Below are 21,330 nucleotides of genomic sequence, written 5' to 3' on the forward strand. Positions count from 1 at the left end.
TTCTGCATGTTCTTAACACACATGTTTTGAGCCAGGCTATAATTTTTGCCCTAAGAAGTAACTTTCTCTCACTCTACACTCGTTTGTGCTGCTTAGAAGCCTCCCTCACGGAGCAGGAGCCCTTGGCTTCAGCCAATAGGTAACTACAGAACCACCCCGATGCCTTACAAAAGGCACTGTAAATATAAGCCGTGACTGCTGTTAATCCAGAGACCTGTTTCTAACCACAGTACCCAGTGGGAGCACTGGCACAGCTCTGGCAGCACTACGCTGCTAGAACACACCCTAACACCCACCAGCACAAACCTTTCCATTGCTGAGCTTCTCTTTCCTCTTCCTCATCAGCCGATGATCCCATCAAGTTGTGTTCCCTTCATGTCTCTACTCCTCTTCAAACACATTACCATGTGAACAAATTGGCTATTTCAACTAAACCCACAGACTCACTAGGCTGGGAAAGACCTTTGAGATCAAGCCTGCACTTCAAACTATTTCAAAGAGAACTTTTAAAAAAAACTGATACTTTCCTCAACATTCCTATCTCCCAATTACCTCAGTCACCAAGATGAGCAAGAATATCTAATGAATCATAGAACCACAGACTGGTCTGGGTTTGAAGGGACCCCAAGGATCACAGAGCTCCAACCCCCCTGACGCAGGCAGGGACACCAACCTCCAGACCTGGAGCTACACAAGGTTACCCAGGGCCCCAGCCAACCTGGCCTTGAACACCCCCAGGGATGGGGCACCCACCCCCTCTCTGGGCAGCCTGTTCCAGCCCCTCACCACTCTCTCTGGAAAGAACTTCCCCCTTATATCCAATCTAAACCATCCTTCCTTCAGCTTCACTCCATCCCCCTTGTCCTGCCAGTCTCTGCCTTTTAACAAGCTGATTCCCCTCCTGTGTCTCTGCTCCCTTCAGGGACTGGAAGGCTGCAATGAGGTCCCCCCACAGCCTTCTCTTCTCCAGGCTGAACCAGCCCAGCTCCCTCAGCCTCTCTCCATAGGGGAGCTGCTCCAGCCCTCTGAGCATCTTTGTGGCTTAGTAACATTTCTAAGCAGCGAGCAGCACCCACTCTTCGCTCACTAGACATTCCCTGGAAGATGTTTACCCCATCATTTGCTGAACAAACTCAGTGACAAATGATACTTTGGGGTTTTGATATTAAAGATAATTTTTCCCCGTTTGTACACACGTGACTCTTCCTGGGGCAGCACAAACACGTTATCTATCGATTGTGGGGCACTGATGGAAAATGCTACTGACCCAGCAGGAACACAGGTTAATAAACTCAATTTGGGAAGGATGATTTCCCACTTGGAACGTTCTCTAAACTCTGGCAGGAGAACACATAATCAACAGTGTGACTCACACACACAATAGGAATTAGATGCACCACAAACCTCACATTCTCTCCTACGTCAACACAAACAGAGAGGGGGGCTGGTGGCAAATAAAAGTCAACCCTGTCCCTAGTTTTCTCCTTGCCTTTTGTCTCTCCCTGCCCCTCGAAGGGCCAGAGCAGTGGTAGGAATGTGAATGAACAATCTACTTAATGCAAATGTGGTCCACCCAGCCCGCATTCCCAGCCTGGGCATTACTGAGATCTGGGGCCCATTGTCTCGCTTTCTGAAAAAGCAAAGATGTGCCTAGAAGAGCAAGAATTCCCATGCTCCTAGAAAACACAGATGGTAAAAATTCTGGCTATAGTCTGTTGCCTTCAATGGAGTCAGTATTTCACCTCCTGTACTTCCCAGAAGAAGAGGAATTCATTGCACAGAGCCAGATGCTAATCCCTGCAGCCATTCTCTGTGCCAGTCAGGCCCGAGGAGGCTGAAAGGGGAAAGAAAAAAGAACAACTTTGGCAAAACAAAAAGAAGAGAATAAATAAGAGACATAACTTGATCGTCTCAAGAAGCACAGAAGGCTGTGCAGGAGTTCACCTCTTCCCTGTCCATGGCAGGTCGTGAGCCCTTACTCCATGGTTACAAGCCTCTGTGAGTGTTTCTGTCATGTGCCCGCGTCTCCTCTACTGCTACTCCAGGACTGGAATTAAGCCTTACACTTGGGGCAAGCATTACCTAACTCTGACACACACTGAATGCATCTTTATGCAGTTAACTGCTGCTCAAAGCTGGTTTCAGGCTTTTTTGTGGTATCTGAGCATGCTGGCAGATGCTTCCTTCCTCCCCCCGCCACCCCCCCGCCACCAATTATTTCTACTGCAGTAGGGAAAAAGCACAAGGTGGGAGTAGCTCACACCTTTTCCCAACCCAGTGCCTCCTGTACCCCAGCTATGAACACCCCATTGCCCAACATTAGTCTGAAGACAAGCTTCTCATCCAAGTCAGGCTGACAGAGCTGGGCTTGTTCATCTTGGGAGAAGAAAAGGCTCCAGGGAGATCCTAGAGCTGCCTTCCAGTCTCTGAAGGGGCTACAGGAGAGCTGGGGAGGGACTTTTTAGAAGGGCCTGGAGTGATGGGATGAGGGGGAATGGTTTTAAATTGGAAGGGGGCAGATTTAGATTGGATATTAGAAAGAAAATCTTCACTATGAGGGCGGTGAGGCCCTGGCACAGGGTGCCCAGGGAGGTGGTGGCTGCCCCCTCCCTGGAGGTGTTCAAGGCTGGGTTGGATGGGGCCTTGAGCAGTGAGAGGTGTCCCTGCCCATGGCAGGGGGTTGGGACTTGATGATCTTTGAAGTCCCTTCCAGGCCAAACCATTGGGTGATTTTAGTGGCACCCCCTCCAAACAGCACCAGGCTACAGCTGTCACCTCCCACTCCTTCTGCAATGACCAGTTGAACCGGAGGTCTCCAAAGCCCCTTCCCAGCCCCATTATCCCATGACACTACGCTATGGGAAAGCTATAGAGAGAAGCAGGAGACATGCAGGAAGGTACCATTTAAAATGCTGTGTGAAGAGGAACAGTTAAATCCATCAAAACAAACTTCTAACTGGGAAAGGGAGAGGAAACCCTATGGTGCCCTGGAGTACAGGGTCAGGCTGCAAGAATCCAAAGCTGCCGCTGTCCTCTCTCAGGCTCAGATCTGAGCTTTGTCACAGACCACAAATTAAAAGCAAAACAAAGAGTCCACATGTACATATATTTAAGAGGGTGTTTGGACTAGTAAAACACACCAGAAATTTCTGAAGCTTTACCTGGCAAGAATGTTTCAGAACTCATTTAAAACAGAAAGCCTAGTCCCTTATGCACCAGTGGTGCACTCTGCAAAGCCCAGTGTCCTGAAAACTCAAGCTGAAGGACAAGGGCATAACACCATGGCCACACTCACAAACTGATGACATCGAATCTGACAGAATATTTCAGATCAAGTCTGATTGCAAACCAGAACACAGAAAGCTCAGAGCACCTGTTGGGACTCCATCCATTGAGGAAACACACAGCAAGATCCTGACTTCTGAAGAAACTTGTCTCAAACTGGAGCAGCTCTTCACACCCAAACCTGGACACGACAGTCCCATGCAGGCTGCTCTTGCAAACACATGATGACAAGAAAGTCAACATGTAGTAAAATAATCTGATGAAACCACTGTGGTGATGGCACAATACTGAGCAAGTGACCAGTCAAATGTCTAGAAGTAACTTCATGATGCCCCTTGGCCAAACACTATGTCTGATAAAAGTCCTGGGAATAGCTAATCACTAAATCTGGCCAAGAAATAAGGAGGAGACATGATGTACATCCTGATACTTTGTCAATTTGGGTTTCTAACCAAAGAGCCCCGAAACAGCCAAGTATCTCTTTGTAACTCAGTGATGATCCAGGCTCACAGCCTGACCAGAGGAAAATTGCTCTACCACACAGATTTGCTTGTGAAGTCAGATCAGCTCTGCTGAACCTCTGGCACTTGGTCAGTTCAAAATGAAAGATGGGGAGAAAAAAAGAACCTGGAAGATTAAATACTTCTGACTTAGAAGAAAAAACAATTTAAGTAAGCTACCAGGGTGAGGAATTTCATATTGAAAACTAATTTATAATTGCTCAAGCATATTTGTTCTTTCTGAGCTTCTTACAGAAGCATATTTTACAGCAGGTCAATAGCAGAAATCAGACAGCCTCAGTGTCTGACCAAGAGTGCTCTTCAACTGCAGGACTTCTGCAGGAGGCAACTCGTTGCGTATCGCTGCACCAGCTAGGAGACAGGCAGCTACAGAAAGCTCCAGGGGGTAATAGACTTTATATATATGTGTGTGTGTGTATGTGTGTGTGTGTGTGTATATATATAAAATAGCTGTATTCTAACCCAAATAATGTAGAAAGGAAGAAATGCTAAGCCAGAAATTAATCCAGCCTTCCTTGATGGAAGTAGCTCAGAAAGCCTTTGGAGGGGACAAGAGAGATAAGAAATGAAGAGCTGATCTTTGATAAGATACTGAACATGATGAAAAACAACTGCAACAAGACTAAGGAACAGACCCTGGCCAAAGAAACAAATCCAGATTCTCATCAGGTGATTACCAAGAAGAAACAGGAATAAGCAAGGTGTTTCAAGGAGAACCTTAAAAAAATAGAGGCCACTGATGACAACCATCAACTACAGTAAAGGTAATGGGGAGTGAGGTGGTAGGGGTTGTTCACAGCATGGCAGAAGATCAGGCTTAAAGTCCTACAAGGACACGGAGAACAAAATAATTCTGCTAGTGGAGTGGGTGAAATGACTGTACCACTACAGGCAGAGACAGGCCTTCAGTTAGAGCCAAGAACAGAAAAGCTCCAGTATCAACAGCAGTGGTTGGTTCCAAGCAGCAAGGAGAGCTTCAGTAGCCACCATGAGTTTGATCCAAAGGTGCTAAGAGGGCATTTCTGGTACCTTGGAAAAAGGGACTGAGGGAGAGGGGTGAAAGCTATGGGAAGATTTATTTGGTACTGCTAAAGCTCATTCTAACAGTGAGGACAATGAAGAAAACACTGTGGGATTTTAAGAGAAGACCTCAAGATACGGTATGCATATTCCCTCATCACTGAAGAACCTCAGGTCTTAACCAATAAACTGCCTAAAGAAAGAGTACAGGCTCACAATTACTCTTTCTAAAACAAAATCAATAGCCATAACAAAAGAAGAATGAGATCCGAGTGCTCTGGTGAAAGAAAAGAGCTTGACAGGTTAAATAATTTCAGATCCAGGCAAGGCTATCAATTACCAAAGCTCATGTGAACAAGCTATTCAGTGAAGATTAATGCACAGGAGAGGACTGTCACCATAGATTTATCAAAAACCTGCAAGAAAGGAAAGATCAGAAAAACTTTTGCAGGCAACTCTATAGACAATGACAAAGACAGCTGGTACCTGACAAGAGACATTCAGAGATAGGAAGTACCCTGAACAGTTCCACAGAGAAATCATCACAACCCCAGAACGGCAAAGGAAGCCCTCCCATAATGAAGGGCTTCAAGACTGACAGTAACAGGAGACAAACACAGGAGGAGGAAGGCCTTTGAATCATAGAATCATAGGGGCTGGAAGGGACCTCCAGAGCTCATCGGGTCCAACCCCCTGCCAGAGCAGCTCCCCAGCTCATATTGCACAGGTCGGTGTCTAGACGGGGCTGGAATCTCTCCAGAGAAGGAGACTCCACACCCCCTGGGCAGCCTGTCCCAGGGCTCCCTCACCCTCACTGGGGAAAAGTTCTTTCCCAAGTTGGTGTGGAACTTCCTATGCTCCAACTTGCAGCCATTGCCCCTTGTCCTGTCCCCACAGACACTGAAAAGGGGCTGGCCAGTTCCCCCTGTATCCCATCCTTAAGGTATTGATAAACATTAATAAGGTCCCCCCTTAGTCTTCTCCTCTCCAGGCTGAACAGCCCCAGCTCACTCAGCCTTTCCTCATAACGTTTAGCTGGAAGGATGGTATCTAGGGATAGCAAGGACCTGAGCCAGAGGGGAGCAACACTGGAAGGAGTGTGGGATTAGCAAACTCTTTGCCCAAGCTGCCCATCGCTCAGAGGGATAGAGTGAACAGCAGCCAGGGCGTGGGGGCTGTCACACCTCTGACCTGTGAGCCAGGGAAAGCTCCTATTGCTTACACTCACTGTATCAGAGCACAGTGTTTGAAGGTCTCTCTGTAATGAAGCCTTTCTTGGTTTTCCTTTTAATGAGTCCAGCAGCAGAGCAGTCCCAAGGATGGGGCTGACAGCACATCTCCTCCAGGAGCTGGATTGGAGGAGCCATTATGGGGGGAGAGCAGCCCCTTTCCAGGGGCCTGTGCTGCACCCAGAGGCATCCCCCTCACCCCCCTCCCAAACAGGCAAAGAAACAGGAGTTGTTAGATTTTAAAATAACTTTAAACATTTTTATTTCTAGGGTAGTTAGGTGCATTATGAGGCACATCCTACGCTTTCAGCAATCTGGCCAAGACCTGAAATCAGCCGGAGCAGCTTCCACAAATTAACTTTTTCTTATTAAAAATAAATTTTCCTCCACTGGGTTTCCTTTTCAGTGTCATTAAACCTCCCCTTCAGTTCTACTGTGAAAAAATAACCTGTCATACACTCAACTTCTGCCATGATACTTCTCACCCTCAGTGCTTCTGCATCATCTTTCATTTGGGTAGGTGTAACAGTACAAGTTCTTCTAGCTTCAGCTGATCAAATATCTGAAGGAGACCCTTCACCCTCATCCCGAGTAAAGCTGAAGGTCTTAGTGAACCCCACACTAGAAGATGCAGTGAGTTACAGAACCAGGCCCCGCCACGGAACCAGGCCCCGCCACGGAACCAGGCCCCGCCACGGAACCAGGCCCCGCCACGGAACCAGGCCCCGCCACGGAACCAGGCCCCGCCACGGAACCAGGCCCCGCCACGGAACCAGGCCCCGCCACAGAATGAGCACTTCCCTGACAGTCTGGGATTTAGCAAGTGATCTAGGTGAAAAGACATCAAACAATGACAAAAGGGATTGCTCAGCACTGACAGGAAGAATGTAAATAAGGAAAAATATGCATTTGAGTGGAAACATTAACAAATGATAAATTAGTTCATCCAGCCTGCTTCTTTGGGAGCATTGCTGCACCATCAATACGCTCTCCCTTTGTGTCACCATCAAGCATCACCCAAGAGGAGATCACCTACCATGAACCCCAGTGATTTTAGGACTCGGCACTGACTCTCCCTTTGACAGAAATCACACTTCTCTAGATGTTAACTATATTGCCTTCCATATTGTCAAAGCCGAAGCTCAGGACCTGGATGTGTACTGCAAAGACCTTCTATTTGCCATGATTTACAGCAGTTTACATTATTTTCTGAAGTAACATAAAGACAATTTTGTCCATTAACTAAAGGCACAAATACAACTTAATTTGCTAATGACAAGGCTTAGCAATTTCAGTTGCAAACTGGTCAACCGCTGCACTTAAGATAGCACCTAATTAAGAAAATAATTTCTTAATGAAGGACTGCAGCATTGAAACACTTCTGTGTTGAACAGTCAGGAAGATTAGCTGCCACCACTGCCTTATGGAAGATGTCAGAGCTAGAAGGGAGATTGCCAGGGCAGGTAAAAGGGACAGCTGGTCATAGACATCTGATGTTTCACCAACTGGGAGTCTCCTTCTGCCTGACCTATCTTGGAGAAGGATCCATCACCATCCCTCCCTTGTCTTCTGACTGCGCTCTGTAAAGGGCCTCTCAGCACATTAAACAGGTGAGCTGTTGGGAAGAACACAGTGCTAAAGAGCAGGATAAATGAATGGAACAAGGACTTGAAGTCAGGCTTGAGGAATTACAGGAAGCAATCTCGTGCAGATACGGGGACAGACCCACCGCTGCCCTAGAGGGACCAGACCCAGGATCAGAAGAAACACCTCTCGCCCTCCTGCATCTACCATGTGGGTACACTGCTGATCTCGCCATCGCTTCAAGTTCATATATCAAACAACACTTTAATACCAGCTGACAAGGTGGACAAACTGCAGTGTTGCTGAAACCACCTTCCCCATTCCCTCACCAAAGACAAGAAATGCATTTTGAACTAAGCCAATTTATGAGAAGTGCAGATGCTTTTTTCGTGGAAAACACATTTTAGCAAGGAAAATTCATCACCCGTGTCACTTTTACTGGTTAAGTGATGTTAAGTACCCTCCACTGAAGTACCTATGCTCTCAGGTTTTCCAGTGCCAAGGTACTGAAAGCTCTTCATTCCTGAAGATCAGATCAAGGATTTTTACCCCCTTTCACTCTTAAAGGCAATACACAACCCTGAGTTAAAGTAAGTACTGTTATCTCCAACCCAGCGGCACCTCCACGGAGCTGGCACAGAGTTGGTTCTGCTCAGCTACTGAACTAACAGCTTCTCTCTCACTCCTCCGGGCTGACAGGGACAGACACACACACAGCACTGTAAGAAATAAGATGATTTTCTGACATTGGGCAAACTTTGCAAGAGGCACATGATTCCAGAACCACACAACCTGGGGACTGTTACACGGCTTTTAGCAGTTACAACAATAAAAACAGACCTAAAATCTCCATCTGAATTCATGTCTGAGCAAAGCTCTTCCCTGCTCACCATCGTTTAGACATAAACAAACGGGTTTGAATACTACAACATATCAGAAATGAAGTTCTCACAAGCACGATGTACCTCTCTGATAGAAAGCCCTGCAGAGTGGAGCTTTAATCGCAAGACCACCTCCCTCCAAGTCCTCAGCTCTCCCACAAGCTGTGCTCAGGGAATAATCCTGTCCTGGATAATGATTTCTTGGCCACAACCTACATCCTGACATCCGAAAACTGTAATGGATACAAAATTACTCATCTCTACATGGCCTTCCCTCAGTGTACTCATTTACAGCATCCTGGTACGCTATAAAAAGTAATACTCTCAATTTATTGAAGAGAAATTCTTTATTAGCCCAGTGAGGAAAAGGCAAAGCACAGCAATGATCTTGAGACCATATAATGAGCCTGCAACAGAAGCAGGATTAGACATCAGCATCTCCTGGCTCATAACTCAGCTCATACCTCCAAGCCACGTTACATTAAATACCACAGCCGTCGCTCATCCAGGCCTCCTACAATTTCAGCAGCAGTTACATAGCCAGCCCTCCCAGCCAGCAATTTGCAAGCCCAAAGCTAGAGAGGTATGTTCAAAATGCAAAGAAAACCTTAAAAAGGCAATCTGGTCAGCTAAAAACTGGAACAATTTCTCAAGCAAAGCAATTTCCCTCCATCTGAGGCAGCAACATCAAGCAGGTCATGTTGATTACAGAATCGCAAGGTTGAAAGAGACCTTTAAGATCAAGTCCAACCATTCCCACCCCAAGCTAAACCAGATCCCTGAGCACCTCATATAACCTTTTTTTAAACACACCCAGGGAAGGTGACTCAGCCCCTCCCTGGGCAGCCTGTGCCACAGCCCCACAACTCTGCCAGGGAAGAGATTTTCCCTCCCATCTGCTCTGACCCTGCCCTGGGGCAGCTTGAGCCCATTGCCCCTTGTCCCATCTCCTGTCCCCTCGCTGAAGAGACCATCGCCCACCTCTCTGCACCCTCCTGGCAGGGCAGTGGAGGTGGGGAGAAGGTCTCCCCTCAGCCTCCTCTTCTCCAGGCTGAACACCCCCAGCTCCCTAAAGCTGCTCCTCACAGGATTTGCCCTCCAGCCCCTTCCCCAGCCTGGTTGCCCTTCTCTGGACTTGCTCCAGGACCTCAATGTCCTTCTGATGGTGAGGAGCCCAGAACTGGACCCAGCACTCGAGGTGCAGCCTCACCAGTGCCCAGTCCAGGGGCACAATCCCCTCTCCAGACCTACTGGCCACACTGTGTCTGACACAAGCCAGGATGCCCTTGGCCTTCCTGGCCACCTGGGCACATTGCTGGCTCATATTCAGCCTGCAGTCACCCAACACCCCCAGGTCCTTCTCTGCCTGACAGCTCTCCAGCCAGTCTCCCCCAGCCTGTAGCACTGCATGGGGTTGTTCTGTCCCATGTGCAGCACTCTGCCCTTGGCCTTGTTAAACCTCATCCCACTGGTCTCAGCCCATCAGTCCAGCCTGTTCAGATCCCTCTGAAGAGCCTCCCTACCCTCAGGCAGATCAAGCAACTCAAGGGCTTGCCATCCTCACTGAGAGGTTCTGTGAGCTGCTCTGCTGTGGGCTCAACAGCACAGATCACTGCTTTCCTCTTCCAGTGTCATCATCTGCTACCAGGGTATCTCCCTCACTTCCTGAAACCCCCAAAGGACTTTGGCTTCAGAAAGAAATCCTACATTTTCAGTAAGCTCAAACCTGCCTGTCCTGGGCACGGAACCCTTTCCGGCTTCGATACGATACCACAGGAATGTTTCACCACAGAAGGGATTTCCCTGGACTTTCTAAAACTGTAACTACAAAGCAAAGGTTTGAAAATAATATTTCTGTGAAAATTTACCTGCCAAATAATAATACAGGGAAATCATGCACCTGAGGTGGGAGGAGAAGAGGGGGTCAGAAGGTACTGTGCAGCTACCCTTCCTCCTAGTACCTCATCACACCGAAGCAAACTACATATAAAGGTCCAAGCCAAGAACTATCAGATGCAAAGATAAGTGGAAGAAGAAATTCACTTGAGGGGAAAAAAGAAACAAGAGGTGACATAAATAGTCAACAGTCTTTAAAGGGATATTTTAAATCTTTAAATGATGAATCCTTGTCATGGATCTCAGTGTCACAATTTAGGCCTTTTAGATCTTCATATACCTGTTATCTCAGTAAAAGCTTTATGAAAGCTTGAAGTAAATAGTGACTGGAGAAAGTATCTCTGGAATATTCTTAACTTGGTGTCACCACACCTTTTACTGAATATATACAGATTTATTCCTCCAAGATGAATTATGGACACAGTCCTCCAAAATTTTCTAGGTCTTTTTTTTGAATCCATGTTCTGCAAGAGCCATTCCAACCCTTCACCCTTCTTAAGATCTCAGTGGCACTCAAGAATCAAAGACAGATTTGCATTCCAAAAGCCAATTAAATACAACATAACTGTAGTAAGGCACTGATTAAAAAGTGCTGTGGCTTTACAGAAATTAAGCAGTTCCTTTGACTTTCCCTAGTTCAAACTCACAGTACTAATGACAAATTTATAAATTACATGGACTGTATGGTAACCACACTATGTCCTCTCCTCTACCCTGATGCCTGTGTGGTCATATTCCTGGTTTAAAGTGAGGAAAATAACTTTTGTAAGTAAATGACTTCTTCCACAAATCCAGCCTAGAGTACAGCAACATGAGTAAGTCCACACAGCAAACAGACACAAAGGAGCCAATGGGATCCTGGGGGGCATCAGGAAGAGTGTGGCCAGCAGGTCACAGGAGGGGATCCTCCCCCTCTGCTCTGCCCTGGTCAGGCCACACTTGGAGTCTTGTGTCCAGTACTGGGCTCCCTGGGATAAAAAAGCCAGGGATCTCCTGGAGAGAGACCAGAGGAGGCTACAGAGATGATGAAGGGCCTGGACCATCTCCCCTCTGAGGAAAAGCTGAGCGAGCTGGGGTTGTTCAGCCTGGGGAGGAGAAGACTAAGGGGGGACCTTATTAATGTTTATCAGTATCTTAAGCATGGGGTGCAGGGGGAATGGCCAGCCCCTTTTCAGTGTCTGTGGGGACAGGACAAGGGGCAATGGCTGCAAGTTGGAGCACAGGGAGTTCCGCACCAACCTGGGGAAGAACTTTTCCCCAGTGAGGGTGAGGGAGCCCTGGGACAGGCTGCCCAGGGGGTGTGGAGTCTCCTTCTCTGGAAAGATTCCAGCCCCGTCTGGACACCGACCTGTGCAATATGAGCTGGGGAGCTGCTTTGGCAGGGGGTTGGACCCGATGAGCTCTGGATGTCCCTTCCAACCCCTACAATTCTGTGATTCTGTGTGTCAGCCACTCGTCCCAGTTCTGTATCATCGGCTACTTGCTGAGGGTGGATGCTGTTCCCTCATCAAGGTCATCGATGAAGATATTAAACAGGACACCAAGAGCATTCCCTCCACTTCCCAACAGAAAACCCACCACAATTATTACATGGAAATGATCCACAATCTTCTCATACAGCCACAAGGCCAACAGGAGACAAATGGACAACTATTTGTGTTGGAAACTCCCAGATGAGCTCGGGCTGGACTATGGGCATTGAATTTTCTAGCACAGATTTTCTGAAAACAAAACTCAACAGAACTGTGTTGGGTTTGTTAAACCTAAAAAGCTCTGTACTATTCCACCAATTAAAATAACATCTTCTGCACTGATACAGGAAACACCAACGGAAGGTTTGGAAGGCTTTTTGGATTGCCTCCATTTTTAACCCCATTAACCTTACCTAATGATCATACAGACCGGAATGATAACAGAAGCAAGATGCTGGATGATCTCATGTGGAAAGCAGCAGAATTAATCACAACAGCAGCAGTGCACCAAGGTGGTAATTGCCCAAGATAAGTGTGGGAGAACTGCTTTTATTGTCCTCTTTGCCAACAAGCTTAGAAATGTATTGCTCAGACTCTGAAAGTTACTCCTTTAAGGTATAAACCCCCCAATTTTTTAATTTCTGACATTTCCCATGTTTCACAACAATGCTTACGAGGTAACTTCATCGGAACAGCATCAGAATGGCAGTGACAGTAAGTAGCAGCTCTGGGAGCTGCTGTAGCACTAGTCAAAAAGAATTCATTACCTCCAGACATTTATTAAGCAAAGAAATAACCTGTTTGAGAAAGGCTGGCAAACATCATTAGGGAAACAAAGGAAAATTGCTTTGCAGGCTTTTTTGCTAGTTACATGGCCTTAGTTTACCTTTTTTTGTTGGTTTTTGAAGTCTCACTCTTACGAAGTAATTATAAGCCTCTTCCAGCTCAATGGTTTACAAAACACAGCCTGATACTGCCGATCCCTGAGATGTAAGTGAATGACATTCTGAATACACACCACCTTCCCTGGTCATATTCTTTATTTTTACCTGCCAACTTCACCTACTTGCTGCTTCCTACTCCCTACATAAACCCTCTTGTCAAGTCACATCTGGAAATCACTTAATAAAACCAAAGTAGAACCTTACTATTTTTCCCCCCCTTCTAAGCTGTGGCAAATCTCTATTGTGGTTACACACACTCAACGCTTTTTGAATCATTTCAGTTTTCTTCATCTTCAACATTTCCTGAAAAATACCCCACAGAATCATTAAGGTTGGAAAAGACCTCCAAGATCATCTAGTCCAACCTTACCACCACCACCTCTGTTACTCACTAGCCCACGTCCCTAAGGACCTCTTCCAACTTTTCCTTGAACTCCCTGAAGGACAGTGACTCCACCACCTCCCTGGGCAGCCCGTTCCAATGCCCAACCACTCTTTGGAAGAAGAGATTTTTCCTCATTTCTAACCTGAACCTCCCCAGCACAACGTGCAGCCATTCCCTCTGCTCCTGTCGCTGGGTATCTGTGAGAGGAGGCTGAGCCCAGCCCACCACAACCTCCTTTCAGGGACTTGGAGAGAGCAGTAAGGTGTCTCAGCCTCCTCCAGACTTAGCAGTCCCAGTTCCTCAGCTGCTCCTTGTAAGACTTGTGTTCCAGCTCCTTCACCAGCTTCGTTGCACTTCTCTGGACACACTCCAGGGCCCCAATGTCTTGCTTGGAGTGAGAGGCCCAAACCTGAACCCAGCATTTGAGGGGCAGCCTCCTGAACACTGAGTACAGGGGCATGATCACCTCCCTGGTCCTGCTGACTACATTTTAAGCTGCTTATATGAACTGATGACAACTGCCAGCTACTAAAAGAGAGACACCATCCCATTTTCACTGACAAACAATGAAACTATCCTTTCCTTTCTTGGAAAGCACCTTCCCCTTTTCCCAAGGGCCGAGCACACATTCCCAGTACCCTGCTGTTAGCTACACTTCACACCAGCGAGAGACTCACCTGCTACCGTGAGCTTTGCGGTTCTGCTGATGATGGTCCCCAGGCTTTCCACAGTCGCCACACACTGGTAATATCCTTCATCAGGTTTATTATGCTTGGAATGCACCACGCTGTTTATTAATAAAGATCCATCTGGCAGCAACTGGCGACGATCATCTGAGACCAAGTTTAGAAAAGTCCCATCTTTTTTCCACTCAATTTTTGGGGAGGTTTCACAATAAGCTGAGCAGTTCATGATGACGGACGCTCCACGAACTGACAGAACGTCCATTGGCTCCACCAGAAAGTAGAAGGGAGTGAAGGTTCTCACAAGGGACCCTGTAAAACACAAACCACATCACACATTAGCCTTCTCTACTGGTGGGTTTGTTTTTTGTTTTTTTTTTTTTAAATCAACACAATTGGATGATCTCAAAGGTCTTCTCCAGCCTGGTGACTCTGTGAAAGGAGCACCCAGGCTCCAGCAGCACCTCCATAATGAATGGTACACACTCCCCAGACTTCTTGGCCTTCTGTGGCTCAGCTGCCATACCACAGGAGTGCAGTAATTTGTTGTGTACAGCGACGATTAAGCAGCAGTAGGAACAATTGGGCCCTGAAGAGAAGAAGAATCACCAGTTCTGAGCTTAGCTCCTCATGCAAGTGCCAGGAAACATTTTTTCACTTCTATTCTAGTTCAGGATAAACACAATGACTTTTCCATTTTAAGTATTCCCAAAACACTTCTATAATTAACATCTACTTTCCATTAAGGAGTGAATTTTAATTACGGCATTTCTGGCATATTTGGTCAAGCAGAAAGGCTGCGTGTCAATATCTCTTTGATTTAACCTAATCATGCAGTGCAAACCGAACAAGGAAGAACTCTTTTGGAGAAGAGGAGTTTTCCTAATCAGCACAGTAGGATTAGATTGAGAGAAAAGAGGGTCTTTTGTTTTTAAAGCCAACCTTCAAAACACCATCAAGGTTCTGACAAACTCCACCTTTCCTCCAAGCTGCGGAGCAGGAGTGGGATATGTGTACAAAACATCATGGCAATGTCAAGGGGAATGCTACCAGCTGTCTACTGGCAAACCAAAGCCCAAAGTGCACTGGCTGGAAGGGTAACAGCAGGTCACTTCAACCCCAAGCTGTAACCATCCCTCCAATCTGCATATAAAAACAAGCTGCAGAAGGGAACACTCCAAAACACCAACTGAAAACCAGAAAGCAAAACTTGTAGGGTCTTTTTGCAAGGCCCATAGGTTTACTATTTCCCATAGCAAGACTGCTATTTTCCTAGAATCACAGGATGCTTTGGTTTGGAAGGGACTTCAAAGCCCATTTATTTCCAACTAGAGTTCCAACCCCCTGCCATAGGCAGGGACACCCTCACTACACCAGGCTGCCCAAAGCCCCATCCAACCTGGCCCTGAACATCTCCAGAGATCCAGGAGCTTCCCCAGCCTCTCTGGGCACCCTGTGCCAGGGCCTCACCACCCTCACAGTAAAGAATTTCTTCCTAATGTCTAATCCAAACCTGTCCCCTTTCACCTTGAAGCCATGGCCCCTTGTCTTGTCCCTGCACTCCCTGGTGAGCAGCCCCTCTCCCACTTGCCTGTAGGACCCCTTTAAGTATTGGTAGGCTAAAATTAGGTCTCCCCAGAACCTTCCCTTTTCCAGGCTGAACCAACCCAACTCTCTGTCCACAGATGCAACAGCCAAAGGACAATCCTAAGGAACAAAGCATATTTTACAAGCACCACATCTAACACTCTCAAGACTCTGACTGCCCTTGTCTAAAAAGTTTCAAACGAGCTTGGAGGTCAGAGGCTGCTGTGAGACTAGAAAGGAGATTCCACCAGGACTGCTTTTAGAAAGGGAAAACCAAACCACCCAGCTCAAGGGGCTCAGCATTCAGCCATCTCTTAGCAAATGTTCAGAGCAAACACTGGAAAAAGCAGTTGGTCTTTAATGCCTGTACAGAGATTTTGTCATGGAGAGGGATCAAAACCAAGAGCTCCTTAACTTGGTGGGGAGTGAGCATTGCCATCCACGTACTCATGGTCCTTATGATAAACACTTGGGCAATACAGGGAAGACAAACTTGCCCCCTGCTACATACTGCAGAGGCTACACAGGCTGATACTACAGTATTTTTACCCATGAATGATGTAAGCAACACATGAGAAAATAAACACTTTAAGAATGTGAAGGCAATCCATAACATTCATGAAGGACATGGTTGAAAGACAGGTAAAACATAGTAACTCCCAAGCATGCAGTGAAGCTGTTAACACACCACAAACCCTTCCAGAACTCAAAACCATCGCATCTTCAACAGCAAGGCCAGCAGTGAAATGCTGCAGGATGTTATCACAGAATCACAGTGGTCAGAAGGGAGCTCCAGAGCCCATCGGGTCCAACCCCCTGCCAAAGCAGCTCACCAGCTCATAATGCACAGGTCGGTGTCCAGACAGGGCTGGAATCTCTCCAGGGATGGAGACTCCACACCCCCTGGGCAGCCTGTCCCAGGGCTCCCTCACCCTCACTGGGGAAAAGTTCTTCCCCAGGTTGGTGCGGAACTTCCTATGTTCCAACTTGCAGCCATTGCCCCTTGTCCTGTCCCCACAGACACTGAAAAGGGGCTGGCCAGTTCCCCTGCATCCCATACTTCAGATATTGATAAACATTAATAAGGTCCCCCCTTAGTCTTGTCGTCTCCAGGCTGAACAGTCCCAGCTCACTCAGCCTTTCCTCACAGGGGGGGATGCTCCAGGCCCTTAATCCCTTTCATAAAAGATGACTACCTAGAAGAGATATAAGCCTTTAAGAGCAGAGATTTGTTTCATTAAGTCACATTATAGTCACAAAGCCTCTGTTTTTAGAAGTACAAACACAATGGAGACTTTTACTTGTAATGAAAGTCTGTCCCATAAGCATCTTAGCTTCTTCAGTCACTTGGGTGTTTTTTTTTTTAAAATCACATTTACCTTCCAAAAGGGCCTTTTAATTAACAAATTGATACGATTCCCTCTATCGCTGAATTGCACTGAAAGTCCCTCATCCCCAAAGAGCCCCTTCGACTTCCCCCTGGAGAGGGGCTCCAGCCTTCCTGCACAAAGCCTATTGTCTCTGCTGCTCAGGAACGCCAAGATAAGGCGGGAGGAGCGGTGCGAAGGAGACAGCTAAGTTACGCTTGTGTAGGTCACAGCATTCAAATCATCTTCTCCCCTCAAGAATCCCCAAAGGAAATATTAAGAGCATACAAAGCCTGATGTTTCCCCAGCAACACCAAGTCTCAGACAGCACCAGAGAACTGTTACGTTGGTATCCAAATCCTTGAGATTAACATCTTTCCTGAGGATAAAAAATAAAAGCAGGAAAAGCCCCACACCACCAAAAATCCAACCCAGAAGAAACTACACCATTTCTAGGTGCTGCTGACGTTGCTTCGCTTGTGTAACCTCACCTACATCCAGATGTACCTGATTTTCTGTGGAGTTCTGATACACCAAACAGCAGGAGAGAAACAAGACTCACGTGCAGCATTAAAACCCTGTAACCTGTTAGTCAGTATAATCTACTCCATCACCCCAGAGACCTTGTCCTGTCCCCACAGACACTGAAAAGGGGCTGGCCATTTTCCCCTGCAGCCCATACTTCAGATATTGATAAACATTAATAAGGTCCCCCCTTAGTCTTCTCCTCTCCAGGCTGAACAGTCCCAGCTCACTCAGCCCTTCCTCACAGGGGAGATGCTCCAGGCCCTTCATCATCTCCGTAGCCTCCTCTGGACTCTCTCCAGGTGATCTCTGGCTTTTTTACACTAGGGAGCCCAGAACCGGACACAACACTCCAGGTAGGGCCTGACTTCCATGTATTGAGGAAAGGTGTCAACTGAGAGGCATGGCACCTGTCCTCTTATGTGAGACTCCAAAGCAATTTCACAGCACATACGTAACATACTTGAAAATGGACATTTAAAGTAGAAACATCTGACAGAGTCCTCATCAGACTGACAGGAACTATTATAAAGCCCCTTCATACGTACTGCGAGTCAATGATAAAAGATCCCAGCTCTCCTGCTGCAGGATTGAGCTTCTGAAAGGCTTTTCACCAGAATTTAATTAACATTCCCAATGGCCCTTGTAATCCTAAAAACCAGTATGTCGTGCCCTTCCTAACCTAGCTTGTTAAAAAAGCTCTCTGCAAGAATTAGCCAAACGTACTTTAATTGAAGATATTAAATGCTATTCTTTGCAAGCTGCCAGCAAGAGCCCACTAGGAACTTGTTCAGTGGTTTGGTTAAGATAGTCATTGCTAAGGAGAGCATTATCTGTGTAAGTCACTCGATGGGTATTAGCAGGCTGGTAATCATTCTTCCCTGGACGACATCGGTGACACTCCGCACTGCCCAAGCAGCAAGGTTGGCACGTGATATTATACCACACCCCATCAGAACACGTGTTTAGAGGAAGACAGAATAGAGAATACAGACCACCTGAGCAAATTAAGCTCCATGTGATGAAAATGTTCATCAACCAATGATCTTCTGCACTTGATTTTTTTAAAGCCCATCCCAAGCCCAATCATGTGTATGTGAGGGTCGGCACGTTCACCTGTACAGAGAACCCACGGCCACCTTCTCTACACCTCATTCTCCAAGAGCCATTTCATTCCTCTCTCTGCAAAGACCCTCCAACCCATAAATTACGAGACAAAAGTGATGTGATACTTAAAGCACCAAGGAAGAGAAAGGAGGGAAAAGCACAAGAGCTCTCCCTTCCTGCAGCCCTACAGCGTAAATCCTGCGGTACTTCCACAGCCCCAGCGGTGGGCTGCCAGCAGAGCCTCGGCGAGCAAGTGATGTAACGTGACAAGGTAAGTAATGCCACGTATAAATCCAGCCTCTCCCAGACTTAGTAGATTCCTTTCTCCTTCAGCACAAGCAGATTTCCTCTTTTTATGATTTAATAGGCTATAACAAAGAGATTCATCAGAACAAGGAACGTGTCTTCGCCCCGGCGCCATTAAGCACTGTCAGCCAGCGATGGCGCCTGAACAACAGCTTCACCGTGGCCAACCGGGAAGGGGCTGTGCTCCGAGATGGGTAAGGGAGACACATCCTCTCACATTGTGGGGAAACCACCTGCACAGAGCCCCTCTCTCCCCCTTCACTGGAAAGGCTTATTCTGTGATGCAGGAAGAAAACTGCTCATTCAAGCAAACTCTCCTGACAGGGCCACATAAGGGCAGATGCTTTTGTCCTTCTCTCTGCCAGTCCTGTGTGCAGGTGCCCTGTTACAACACAGATCAGACAGACAACACCGAGTGACTCAAGACCTGGGATCCCACCAGAGAACTCAAACCCTCCATCATTCTCCTCGCTGAAACGGGAAGCTTAGAGAAATTCTCTTTTATGGCCCCTTGGGAAGAGCACCTATCTGCATGTAGGCTGCTGGCAACAGAGAGATGGCTGCTTCTGGGATTTAGGAACCCTGCTCTGCTTTCTTGGCCCCAGAGTCATTTTACTGAGCTGTGAAGGTTTTTTGATGCCATATCACAGAACATTAGGAGTTGGAAGGGACCTCAAAAACTCATCTAGTCCAACCCCCTGCCAGAGCAGCATCCCCCAGACTAAATCCCACAGGAACACATCCAGGCAGGTTTGAATGTTTCCAGAGAAGGACACACCTCAACCTCTCTGGGCAGCCTGTCCCAGGGCTCCAGCACCCTCACAGTGACAAAGTTCACATGGAATTTCCTCTGCTCCAGCTTGCACCCATTGCCCGGTGTCCTGTTGCTGCCATCCCTGAGAAGTGCCTGGCTCCATCCTCCTGAGTCTCGCCCTTCACACATTTATAAACATTAATAAGGTCACCCCTCAGTCTCCTCTTCTCCAAGCTAAAGAGGTCCAGCACCCTCAGCCTGTCCTCACAAGGAAGGTGTTTCACCCCCTTAAGCATTTTGGTGGCCCTGTGCTGGACACTTTCAAGGAGTTCTGTGTCCTTCTTGAGCTGAGGGGCCCAGAACTGGACCAAATATTCCAGGTGTGGTCTCATCAGGGCAGAGTAGAGGGGGAAAAGGACCTCTCTTGACCCCTTCTAACCAGCCCCCTTCTAATACACCCCAGGATGCCATCAGCCTTCTTAGCCAGGAGGGCACAGTGCTGGCTTATGGTCATCCTGCCTATACCAAACCAGTACACAAAACTCAAGATACACATCATCACAGAACTATTAGAACACAGAACTAATACACATCCCAGCACTTCGACTTGAGTAACTTAGTAGTACCCCTGCCTCTCAGAGAGCACTATCAATGCACAAAGAACACAAGCCAAGCGAGCTGTATGGTGTGGCGATGCTCTCACAGATTTCTCCCTGGCACCTTTCACTTGGTGCTAACAAATTATTGTTGGTTTAATCTTTGCTGCCCTTCCTGACAGACCTCAAGCACAAAATCATAGTAAAGATATTAGCCCAGGAAAAGAAAAGAGGATGCAGAAGCAGAATTAAGAAGGAAAGTACCCAGGTAGTGTATGGTGTGCCAGCAGTAACCCACTCAGAAGTGAAGTATCCGTGCACCTCCTCTAACCACTCTGTAAGTCATCCCATCTCCTCATCCATTAATAACTAATGGGAAGGAAAACAAGATTGTGATCAACAGCACCATCCAAACAGATTGTCATCTCAAATATCACAGGTCTTCAGAGATGTGTTTGGGGCCAGTGGGGAGCTGCACAGCCCAGCACCTCCAGGGGCTTCGTACTGCTGAATTCTGCACACACAGCAGCAGCTCAGCTCTGCTGTTTGCAGGTTTATGGTGTGGCTGCTGCTAATTGTCAGTTCTGAGAGGATGTCTCCTGCAAGCAGGCAGCTACCAAGCACTGCCATGCTGAGTCACAGCCCTCCTGCCCCTCGCCGAGGGGCTGCAGTTAGACTAAGCCTGGAAAGCTGAAGAAGAGATGGCACAAGCTCCTCTTGGAGCAGCTTCCCCAAAGCATAACTGACTGTAACTCTCTCCCCCATGGTCCATCTGAAAGAGAAAGCTGCTGCAAGGGGACACTCCTCTTTTCCAACCCAAAGCTCCACTGTCAGACTTACCTCACAACAAGGATTTCTTGCTCTGCCTTAAACCTATGCTCAAACCTAGACAGCCATCAGCCAGCCATGCTTCCAGCCCTAGTTCTCTTGGACTTCTTAGTCCCCACAGTGTGCAAAGAAAAAGAATCCATTATAACCCCTAAGGTCAAAGATTTGCATTTCTTTCGAGCTGGTTAAAAACACCCCTTGGATTTCCAGGAACCAAGTGCCACAAACCTCCCACCTTCTGCAAGGAACATCCTTATGAAGAGATTTTGCTTCTACAATCCAAGCAGCAGCACATCAGACCACCTAACACTATGTGTTTGCGTTAAGCCAGTGAAGGAGCTGCTCTGAATAACCCAGCTG

The 21,330-nt window shown here is 47.2% G+C and overlaps 1 protein-coding gene across 1 annotated transcript in view; it reads right to left on the bottom strand.

The window, feature by feature from the left end:
• Nucleotides 1-21,330, bottom strand: part of NEO1 (neogenin 1) — a gene marked incomplete at its 5' end in the record, with an annotated part of 199,823 nt that overhangs the window by 125,322 nt on the left and 53,171 nt on the right. Inside the window, one exon of the mRNA XM_084268005.1 lies at nucleotides 13,895-14,212. Within this exon, the coding sequence (XP_084124131.1) occupies nucleotides 13,895-14,212 (318 nt within the window). The remainder of the gene's footprint in view (nucleotides 1-13,894; nucleotides 14,213-21,330) is intronic.

This window comes from Gallinula chloropus (genome assembly GCF_964237585.1).
Source record: "Gallinula chloropus genome assembly, chromosome: 9".
Classification (NCBI taxonomy): domain Eukaryota; kingdom Metazoa; phylum Chordata; class Aves; order Gruiformes; family Rallidae; genus Gallinula; species Gallinula chloropus.